This window comes from Brachyistius frenatus, unplaced genomic scaffold (genome assembly GCF_029030835.1).
Source record: "Brachyistius frenatus isolate BFR_SWC_R1_liver_20210118 unplaced genomic scaffold, ASM2903083v1 Contig_107, whole genome shotgun sequence".
Lineage (NCBI taxonomy): Eukaryota > Metazoa > Chordata > Actinopteri > Embiotocidae > Brachyistius > Brachyistius frenatus.
The window spans coordinates 404821-416154 of record NW_027210706.1 but is presented as its reverse complement, the minus strand read 5'-3'; the positions used below and the strand labels follow the sequence as shown (position 1 = coordinate 416154).

The 11334-nt window shown below is 41.4% G+C and overlaps 1 protein-coding gene across 2 annotated transcripts; it reads right to left on the bottom strand.

Annotated features, from left to right (window-relative positions):
• On the bottom strand, window positions 1-11163 carry ap1ar (adaptor related protein complex 1 associated regulatory protein). 2 transcript variants are annotated; one of them, XM_069712161.1, is made up of 10 exons: window positions 10963-11163; window positions 9275-9323; window positions 9159-9185; window positions 8779-8804; window positions 8576-8672; window positions 8316-8414; window positions 6760-6821; window positions 6101-6174; window positions 5325-5447; window positions 1-4113 (listed from the first exon to the last, which is right to left on the bottom strand). In XM_069712161.1, exons 1-10 carry the CDS (start codon window positions 11031-11033, stop codon window positions 3842-3844), a joined length of 900 nt encoding a protein of 299 aa, XP_069568262.1. In that variant the 5' UTR covers window positions 11034-11163; the 3' UTR covers window positions 1-3841. The 2 variants fall into 2 exon arrangements, with proteins under 2 accessions (XP_069568262.1, XP_069568263.1); XM_069712162.1 differs by lacking the exon at window positions 8316-8414.
• Window positions 11164-11334: the final 171 nt, after the last annotated feature.

Genomic DNA, 11334 nt, shown 5'->3' with positions numbered 1-11334 from the left:
AAGAAGCTTTGGTGTAGAGTAAAAAGCCTTTGGTGGATGAATTTTAATTTCAAGTATGAATTCAATCGAAGGGACTCAAGCCACTGAACCAAAGTGGTGCCGACTCAATCCAAGAAACACACACAGCACTGCGGAAAAGAGAGCGAAGCCCTGTCTCTTGTCTGACAATACATACTAGCTCTAGTTAAAGTCATAGTTAATGTTTTCACATTTGAAAAGGCTAAAAGATTTATAATTTGTATTGTGATGTACAATAGGCATGACAATGAATTGGTTTTGGAGCCGTCTGTTCTCTTGAAGCTCTTACTACTTTGGTTTGTCAGTCTTGAGTCTCGTATTTTGGGTAAATTTAAATAGAAAAATGTTAAATATCCCTTTAAAAATGAAAATGTACTTACAGTAGCAGCTACCAAGAGGAGTTAAACTCATGATGGTTTCTGTTAAATAATGTCCATTGCAACGAACCAAATCCCAGCTGTGTTTGGTGCACTACAGTGAATGTACGTGATATCCAACACTTTTTTGGGGGGGGATTTTATTTTTTGTTCCTTAAGCTCAGTGTGACAAGGAGTAGTTTTTGTTTTTTGTTTTTGTACAGAAATTTACAGTGATTAATCAAAGATAATAATAATCACAGCAAAACATAATATTGAAATGTGACAAAAAAAAAATTCAATTTTTTAAATTACACACTCAAATATTAAGAAGTAAAATGTCTGCAAATGAACCAGTGTCTGGTCTACACATCGACGGTAGTGCACATTTGTAAAATCACTTTACTCTTCTCACCAGTGAATCATTTCAGTGAACGTCTTTTAAAAGCTGATCAAAATAAAAATCGAATAAAATCCACACATTGGAGTGCAACGTGTAAACTAGTGATGATTCAAACTAATTAAAAAGGTCCCATATCATATACATTCAGATTTCCATTTCTTTTTTGATTATAAAGCAGGTCTACATGCTATATAAAGCATAAAAACACCCCGTCCACAGAAAAATACACAGCCCGTATTCAGCAACTGTGCTGTTTGGACTTTCATAAGATTTTGTGATGTCACAAAGTCACACTCATGTCATATGCTTGTCTTCACCACAGCCCACTGTCCAACCTTTTGTGCATGAGAAAACAAGCCGAGTGGTCATTCTGTCACGGAGCGAGCAAGAGAAGACCAAGATCAATGAAAGGTTGAGGTGGGTTGGGCGTGTCTCTCAGAAAAGAGTCAGCCAATCAGAAGAGAGGGTCATTGATATCACTGCCTCAAAGACACAGGCACAAAAAAAGCCTGTTGTTGGTGGAGCTCCAGAGCAGCTTAAAAGAGGATATGAAAAATTATACCAACGTTTTTTTTTGTTTTTTTTTTTCTGAAACCACAAAAATATTTTTAATGGATCAAAACCACGAATAAAAGACCTGAAAAGTGTAAAATATGGGACCTTTGAGTGATCAATGTGAAAAACTATGGTCCCAACTCATAACTCTCTGTGATGGGTCAGGATCTGAAAAAGGTAATGCACAAGAATTAGAAAAATGTACACGGCATTGGATAAATCATAGGAACATGAGAAAGTTTTCACCACAGACTCATCTCTGCATGTTTGGTCATATTGATTTTTTCAATCTAATCTCAGACACTCCAAAAATATTGCTTTCATTATTTGCAATCAACATCAATCAGATTACTACATATGCATGTTTTTAATCGCAAAGGAACGGGTTTTGATTTGCATACTCATGACACTCAAAAAGAATTTGTCACCCGAATCAGCAGAAATCCTCGATACCTCCGTTTGTAGCAGCTAAAATCAGGGATTTGTGGTTGGGTGAAGATTATCTCCTGTTATGTTCCACGTTCTGCCAATATTCTACTGCGTTTCTGACCAATTATCCCCATTGACAATTCAATTGGTGGTTGTACGTAAATGTAAACTTCTATTGTCACACAAACTAAAATTGACCTTAAAAGTATTTTAATACTGAAATTCAAATCAAATTTCAGAACCTGACTATTTTATCAGTCGGGCAAATGTTATCTCAAACATTGGCATAGGTGTTGTTTGATATGAAAACTTCTTTTTATAGAACGCAAAAAAAAAAGGTGTTTAGAATAATTTAGAAATTATTCTATCAGTGATTATTATTATTTTTTTTTTTTAAAAGAGTGAACGTTTTCAGTGCACCGATGTCATTTTGGACAATAAGCTTGAAACTGTAAAATATTCTGCCCTATTACATATCTTTGTCAAACGTGTTTGATACCCACATTTTGGCCGATATATTCGTATCAATTTGTTTTGTTTTTTACTTCCTAATATTGGTATTTGCCCCAAAAATCAAGTATCGGTTAGGTTCCCATGTTTTAAATTTTTCTATCATACATGGTTTTTGATTGACAGGTTGTATATTACTCATTTATAAATAGGGCTGTTGTTGTCGTCTTGAAATATATACAAGCTTTGTAAATGATATTTGCATATTTGGTCTCAGGAACGTCCCTCTTTAGTGTCCAGCGATATCCTGCCAATATACAGGGGCTCCACTTTCCTTGGTCATGCTTCTCCACATCCATGTGATTATACTGGAACAAAAAACTGTGATGAAGAAATTCTGGAAATATATTGGGATTCATCAAAAATATGAGAAACAGGAATCTTTTTTGTGTAACTTTTGCTGATACAGAGCTCTTAGGTCTGCGGCAGGTTGATTGGATTTAATTATACGAAAAGCTGCATTGAGCCGAAATTGGAGAAAAAAAAGAAAATAATTTCTCTTATTTGTCAATCTATCAAATTATAAAAAAACAAAAAACAAAAAACAAACATAATTTGACAATTTTGTAGCATTTTTTTCATTTGATGCATCCCATATTGGCAGTATTACACCGTATCACCTTTCAATACAAGAAAACAGATTTGGGCTCACTGCAATGAGCAGAACTTTGTTGTCAGAGTGCATGCACCGATGACATTATGAAATACATGCCTTGTTTGAGAACGCTGCTGAACGCTGTTCATCAACGCTCACGATCAAACAAATAGAAATGACATACAGGTACCAACACGTTATTTCATGTGATCAATCTTCAGTTCCGAAGAACTATTGATGATTATCAACCACCCAACCAATCGACAAATCAGTCGTGGGCCCTGTCCCAAAAATCTGCACCGAAATGTGAAAACAGAGGCCTTTATGGATGGAGGCAAAGTGAGGATTGTTTTCTGAGTGTATTTTGTGCTTTTGTGGGTTTCTTCCATCCCCAAAAGACATGAAGGAATTCTCCTGGCATTTCCAGTGAGCGAGGCACTGGCCCATGAACTGCATTTGGTCCCCGGGTTCTGCTCTGACTGTCTACCGCTGCTAAATAGTTCGAACAGGTCAAACGAAAAGAAGTGATTCCTGTACTGGGATTTAAAAAGTATACATTGATAAATGATTCTTGTTTGACCACTTTCTTCACAACCAGTGAAATGAGTCCAGAAACAGCTGTCAAAGCATCCATCTGCTACAACAGTAAAGTTTCACCTCAGAGCAATTTGGCAACATGATGGTTTGTGTACTGAAGAAAAGCACTTATTGAACAATGTGTACGGACGTAATCGATCAGTTACAATGCTTTAAATGGTCGGTGAATTTAGCAAATGAAGGCACTGAAAAAATGAGTATTTGATAAAAACATCACTCCACTGTAGTGAAGTGAAGTGTCAGACACACAACGCACTCCTGCAGCATCACAGTCTCAGTACAGAATATGAAGAGCATGTATTTCCACTTCAAGAGGCAAAAAGCTGGTGAGCTTTAACGGGAAGAGGGCGCGACAAACGTCTCCTTTGATGCGGGACACTATCTGTCCTGGTTGTCCGGCCTGAGTCCGCGGTCCGAGGCGTCCTCAGAGGGCGTGTCCAGGACGGGATTGACAAACCCTTCAAATTCAGTGTCTGCATTGTCCTCTGGGTGGGTACTCACAAAATCATTCTCCCACTCCAGTGCATTGGAGTCCTCGGAGGCCGAGGCCGGTCCACTGGCCATCTGCTTGCTGCCGGGCCTCAGGGCCGCTCGCAAGATGTCCTCCTCCGTCCGAGACCTCTCCCAGGCTGGAAGTGCACGATTGATTCCTGCAACGCAAGGACACGAGCTTTTACTCTGACAGCGGAGCGCTAGCGGGGGTACTGAAGTCACAAACTGCTGCAGGCAGCAGTCTGGTGGCTCACGGGGGCGCAACTCTGAAACCTGCTCCAACACACTCTGAGCAGATCTGAAGACCTGAAGTGACACATTTCACTGTATTTGTTTATTTCAGGGCACCAGCGTGAGATATTACACAAACAAGATCATTTATACTATGAAGACATACTGTACACCGGCTGAGCATAAATGCAACGCAGCTGTTAGAAATAAACACTGTAGAATCAGTACATTCTACAGTCTGGAATATAATCAATATATCTCCGGTTTAGGACGGCAAAAATTAGGTGATGAATTGATGAGCTGATGATGAACAGAAAATTAACTGACGACTATTTTGGCATCGATTGAAGTAATTTCTCAAGCAAAGACGTCAAACATTTTATGGTTCCAGCATCACGAGACGTTTTTCTGAAGATCTTTGGGCTTCAGTGAAAAAGTAATTTGATAAAATCACTCTGAGAAATATTACACTCATGTTTTAATGTTTCTAATGACAACTGCAATAAAAGTAGGCAGATAAATTAACATGGAAAATAATCCTTATTTGCGTCATTAGAATTTCAACCAGAAACCCTTACATACAGAATTGTTTCACATCTTTGCTGTAAACGTTTGCACGGGACCTCTGAACATATGCAAACATACAGGTTATGCACACATTTGTTTTTCTGCCTTCTCTTCAGGTGCAACACCACCAAAAATGTGAACCGTCCTGGCTGTGGAACAACGTCACTGCTGCAGCTGAAGCACAGACGGCTCCAAACTAGTCAATCCAACTTGTAAAGCTCAGTCAGTATATTTCATGGATCTTTGACGGATCAGTGATTTGTGACAGAAGAATGTGCTGCAGGTTGTGCCAGGCGCACTTAGATGACACTCAAAGTCGTCACAACTGTTCACACGCTGCAACTTGTTGTCTTGCAATCGGGAATCTTGAAGTCATTGTGGTTTGCTCACTCCATGACTGATCGGCGAGAGGAGCCACACATTACAAGATCTTTGACCAAGACGAGTCCCAGATGAGTCTGTACTCCCCAAACTATGTATTTGGCTATGTATCATTGCCAGTCACAACTGGGTCACAACACTTTTGTGCCAGGAAAAACTTCTCAATCTTAACAAAAGTGTAACCTCTTACCTTCCTCATCCTCCCACTCCAGATCCAGTGAGGTCCCGTCATCGTTGGTGGAGCGGGTCTTTGTGGTGAAATCCCAGCTGCACTCCGTGTTGGGAGTCACCACGTTTGTGTCAGAGGGAAGTCCTGGTAACGCACACACAGTTATTATAACACAAAATATGTATCTATTATTCTTGTCTTATTATACGTTGTTGGTTTTTCTACTTTGCAATGCAGTTTGCATAGTTTTATGCGATTTTCTTTTAGGTAAAATTGGGGAAATTAACAAAAATTGCGAGTTTAGGGAATTCTTTTTCATAAGTCATCCCTTTCTGTGATAATAATCACACTGCATATCAAAGTAGCTGAAATTATATATATTTTTTTTAAATTTCTGAATGCGGTAAAGCTGTATAAGATTCATGTAACTAAACACACGCTGAATGACTGGACTGATGCAGGTTAAGTATGATGGTTAGGAGCCTGATTCTCGTCATAAGACCTCATTTCCCATAAACCTCGATGCTTCCCATTTTGCCGGTCAACAGGCAAGTGGTTTGTTTTGATGACAAGAGGATGAAGGGCCTTACTGCCTGTAAATGAGGAGTTATTTTTGCTAAAAAGGCAGGATTTGTTTGGAAAGACTGACTTTGTGCCGTAATACCTTCAGCAGAGCTTCTGTTTGAGTAACTTTAATGGAGAGAATTTTGTAAAATTGCAAACTCCCGCAAATATTGTGGAGACTGTTTGACTTTGAATTGATTAAGCGCCTGGTTGAGGCATGAAGGTTCACTTACTGTTGCTCCTGAAAGCCTCGGACTGGGCTTTCACAGTCTGGAGGTAGACGTCAAAATCCTCCCCGGAGGTTTGTCTGAAACGAGCCGTGATAGAGTCAACACAAGAGAAATTTACTCACAGCAAAGCAAAAAACAAAAAAACAAACAAACAAAAAAAATCTTCCTGAATAAAACCTAAGACTTTTTTTTTTTTTTGGAAGCAATGAAAGCTGATACTGTGCTCAGCTTTGTCTGGCTTCTTTCATTACCTCTGCAAAGTCGGAGGATTTGTGAGCTCATAGCTCCCTTCTGGCACAGTGGAAATTAGTTAAGCATCGAATTCAGAGACTGGATGCCTTATAGTGCTTTAATATGTGATCCGCAGCCTACACACTGCGTGACTGCAGCAGGAAACTGACTGCTCACATGATTAAATCAATGTCCCCGTTGAGAGCTTTGAAAAGAAAGATACAGTAGAAGAATCGTTCCACCAGCCTCAAACGTCCGATACATACAAATGACTAAACAGCTGTTTTGCCAGATGCTGGAAGACTTTCTCTCTTGAACATGCAGCATTACTGTCCACTTTATTACCTACCGAAACATATGCAGAACCTCATGACCGCACTGCGTCTTCAGCCCAACAACCCTCCTGTTGTCTAATGAACTGAATAACTCACTTTCTTTGCTGGCTTTCACCCCCGGAGCCGTCCACTCTCCCCCGTGTCCTCTGGGCAAACAGCTGATAACAAACACACCCCAGGTCAAGAGAAAAGATCACCATTACATCTTCCCACAATTAAAATGCAGACTAAATTCATTTAAAAACATTGAAAAATGTTGGCACCGTAAAGGAAACGCAGGAGCCATATTTTTACCACAACATAGCAAACACCAGAGCAGCAGTGCAAATGTGGCATGAAAAGCAGCAAAGAAATCTCGGCCTCGGCAGTCGTTGATGCTTTTCACGAGAGTGTCGTTTTCTTTATATCACACGAGCAGAAAAGTCATTTTCAGGCCTTTTAATGAAACCGTTAGGAAATACGAAACCGTGATAGTGACCAAAACTCTTTGGTCGATACTATTATATGCCAAGAGGCCAAATTTCTCTATGCAGGATGTGACTGGGGCGTCTGCAGTGGCCTTCCTCCTTCGTGTCACTGCTTGTACTGCTTTAGCAATAACCCATTGCAGCTTTGATAACAATGCTAACAAGTGGTTTGTCAGGTAACTGAAGCACTGAGAAGAAGGCCGTGTTCACACCTGGTAACGTGGGTTTGGGGTGATCCAGTCACAACGCACTAAAGACGCAATGAAGGCGCATTAAGATCAGATCTGCTCAGATCACATTCAGAGGTGGTCTGAGACTCTTATGGCCACATTCATTGACCAGTGGGAACACTAATGCGTCCTGGGCCGGCCACTCAATTAACATCCTCTGTGTAAGCAATAGGAATGTCCAATAGCAAAAATATCCGGATTCTACAAAGCGCAGCTGAACTGTGCAGAACTTAGAGAGATGTGCTGCAAACTGAACTGGTGGCTGCAAAGCTGCTTTTTAATGAGTGAAAACAGAGGCTGTCTGCTGATGCTTGTTTCATCAAAGCACCTCTGCCTTGTTGTTTTTTTCAGTTTATCTCATCTGTAATTCTCGACACACATCAGACCCGCAGCTGTAGAAGAACCTGCATCTGCTTGCAAACTTCATTCATAAACTTGCGAATTACAAACTCGAGTGCTCAGACATTTACAAACGTGAAATACGTCGTCAGCCGGCGAATTGAAAATAAATTGAAATGAGGCTAAAGTGAGCAACAGTGTCTCATTTTGTGAACTGCCAGTTGCTTCGACTCCTCTCTCGCCTCACGTTTTTAGAAGCATTCACACGTTACATGTACAAGTTACTTACTTATTCACGTGATGTACGTGTTCATTTGCGTATAGAGTGGGGAATTTAGATCTGATCACAAGTGGTCACCAGAGACGCATGACAATAGCAGGTGTGAACAGGGCCGTACGGTAATTTCACTAACTGGTAAACAAAGGCAGGTTAATGAGGACAAAAAAAAGGCCGAACAGAGAATGAATATTACTGTGACCCTTTAAAACACTGGAAGTCGAGGACTTGAAATGCCGGGCAGCCTCTGCGAAGGGCCAGTAGGTCAGAGGAGACGTTACGTTAGCCAAGCAGTATAAAAGGTAAACTAGCAGAAGGGAGCGCCCAGTGCCGCCTCACCTCCTTCAGTTTTCGTTCTCGTGCCAGCCTGGCAGCCTCGCGCTGGGCGACATTTCTAGCCTCCTCTTCTAGCCTTAACTTCTCCTCTTGTGCCTCTAACTGAGCAGGAATAACAAAAATGAAACAAACACAAAACACAGAACAGAAAATTATAAAACAGAAAAACCAACGCAGCAAATGAAAAGTAAGCCAAACTAGGTTTAAAACTTAAAATGAAATAATGGGGGCTGTTAACTGTAACTCTTTAAACTGAGTCTCACCTCCGCTTGGATTTTTTGGTCTATCAGGATCTGGTTGTCTGAGATTGCAGCATAGTGGTGATCTCTGAGGTGCTTAATCTCATCTTCACTGATGGGCCTTATATAAGAAGAAGAAGGAGAAGAAGAAAACATATTCATTCAAAGTTTTCATGTCAAAGAATACTCAGAATGATTCTTTTTAAGATTCAGCCCAGATCTCTTACCTCGGGCAGGACTGTGGACTCTCAGCCTGCAACACAACAAACACAACATTTTACTAGACAGCAGTGAATAGTCCCCTGCTGCACTGTTTGACTCAAGTACTTCTACTCTGGGACCGTGTGGACGGTAATCGAGTTACTGCCATATTACAGAGCTGGGTGCACCCAATCATGTTGTATCCATTATAGCTTGGCTATCAGGGAAAGTCTGATGGCTAACATCCTGGGAGGAGCGGCATCATCCAGCTTTTAATTAGACCGGGCGGCTTATAAAACACTTACTCAGGCCTTTACAGTGCAACCGGGTCCTAATCAGCAGAGCTGAGAGAAAACACGATACTTTATTTAGGTATCGAAAGCTTTTAAATAGAAACCAGACTCACCTCATCGCTTTCGACCAGATTTTCAAACTGCAAAAGTTAAAAGTCACAATGAGCCATGTAACATTATAGATAAGACATCATTTAACAAAACATAATGAATAACGTATAACTCCTACCTCTATTGTATAATGCTCCCCTGTGGTGCTGCTGCGGAAGTATTTCGACCTGCAGGAATAATTACGGTCACACATAATTTACAATACTTTAAAAGTCCTATTTCAGAGTGACAGTTAGCTGCAATCACAAACGAGTAAACGACATCTTCAATATGTATTCTGAAACACTGAAATTTGACATGAGGGAGTAACCGTTGAAGGAATATCGCCAGTGTTAGATATAAGGCACCGTAGTCTGAAGTTGATGTCTGCTGTAAGAGCACCGACATGAAAATCCCTGTTTACCAACCAATTTTTTTTTTTTAATGAAATCGAGGAGGGAACTGCAGGATTATGCACAATTGAAGATCACAGTGACGCTCCTGAATATGTCACTCATGGTAACATGGCCCAATTAGACCGACTACCTCGTATACAGTCGATATTATACACCGTACAGCCTGGAACAAATCGGTTATTGTAAATAAGTGACTGTGACTTTGTGAATTATGTTTAGGTGTTAGTCTGAAGCATATCAATCAACACAATCTCACACAACCAAACTCGTGCCTCGATCGCTAATCACAACATTTTGTCTCATTTAAAACTAAATTAGGCAGATAATTAATTGTCCTTAACTGACACACTAAGTGATGCCAATGATCCAGTGCGCACAATACCAGGACCCTGAAACAGGATAAAACAAATGAGGCTATAATTCATGTTAATGTTTACAACGGTGATCTTTCAGCAGGATCCTTACAGCATGATGACACGCATAAGTGATGTCACAGCTGCTGTTTTGCCTTAGATCACAGGAATTCATTATTATTCATTTCCCTTACTAATATTGATTTAAGATTTCCATCCTCATGCCAAATAAGGTAAATGTAATCTTCAGTTTATTAGTCCAGTCACAATGATCCTCACTTTACGTAGCAGGACGTGACCTCATGTCTGCTGAGGAAGTAGTCATCATGAGGTTTCCAGACTTATACTATTAAAACTACTGTCAGCTCTAACATGGAAACATGTGGCAGGAACTGAGTGTGAACAGCTTCTCTTCACTTGAAGGACAAGGTCAAATCTGACTGAAAGCATCAATTATTAACATTCAGTTTGGAGACACAACAGCCTGCAACTAACGCAAGAATCAGACAGCTGATCTGCATCTGGTCAGGAACGAGACTCTGGACTGAGCCACCGTGTCCACAGTCACTGTGTCCACAGTCACCGTGTCCACTTATTAGTCCACAGCCACCGTGTCCACAGTCACTGTGTCCACAGTCACCGTGTCCACTTATTAGTCCACAGCCACCGTGTCCACAGTCACTGTGTCCACAGTCACCGTGTCCACTTATTAGTCCACAGTCACTGTGTCCTGCTCAAAGACTCCAGCTCAGTCTGTCCTGTGTGCTCGTGCTTCGCATTGAAGTGGACACCAGCTAGCCTCCACGGCCAGGCTGTTGAAACAGGGGTGGGGTCCTGCTGTCACCGTCGGGCTGCAGGTGAGTCCACAGGCTGCCTGCTCGGCCTGCGTCTCCCGGGTGAAACACGGCTACGGGACGAAGTCCCAAAGCTGTCCGAAAGTCTTCAGACAGCAACAGCTCTGCCAGCGGAGGTGTTAGCTAACGTTAGCAGTAACCGGATACGCTGGTTCAGAGGATGCTAGTTAGCAACACCTAACTAATGTGCCATGTGTCACGTACCCGCCTCCTCTCTGGATCCTGTTGGCTTCCCTCCTGAAGAGCCCAGCGCAGTATGCCCAGCAGTTACCCATCGCATTGTCAAGTATTATTCTTATCTAGCTGCCAAGCTAGCAATCTCCTGACAGCTGCTGGTGCATCAGTGTGGACAGCTTCATCTCCAGGTCGGGTCCTCTGCTCCAGACACTTCCTCATCCTCCTTCCTCTCCGGTTGATGACGGAGCAGGCGGGGGGCTGAAAATGAAACAGCACCACCTACTGTCTTGTTCTGGAAGTGTTTCAAACATGTGAACACGTTTCGACCCCAAGCTGAGGCAAGATTTTAAAAGTGTATGATTGGAAGATGTTTGATGAATTGACATGATCATTTTGGAC

Excerpts from the sequence above, each read along its gene's own strand:
- ap1ar (XM_069712161.1), bottom strand. The coding sequence starts at position 11,033 with ATGGGTAACTGCTGGGCATACTGCGCTGGGCTCTTCAGGAGGGAAGCC. Across the intron at positions 9,324-10,962 it reads AGGATCCAGAGAGGAGGCGG|GTCGAAATACTTCCGCAGCA; the intron begins GTACGTGACACA and ends TTATTCCTGCAG. Across the intron at positions 8,415-8,575 it reads ACCAAAAAATCCAAGCGGAG|TTAGAGGCACAAGAGGAGAA; the intron begins GTGAGACTCAGT and ends ATTCCTGCTCAG.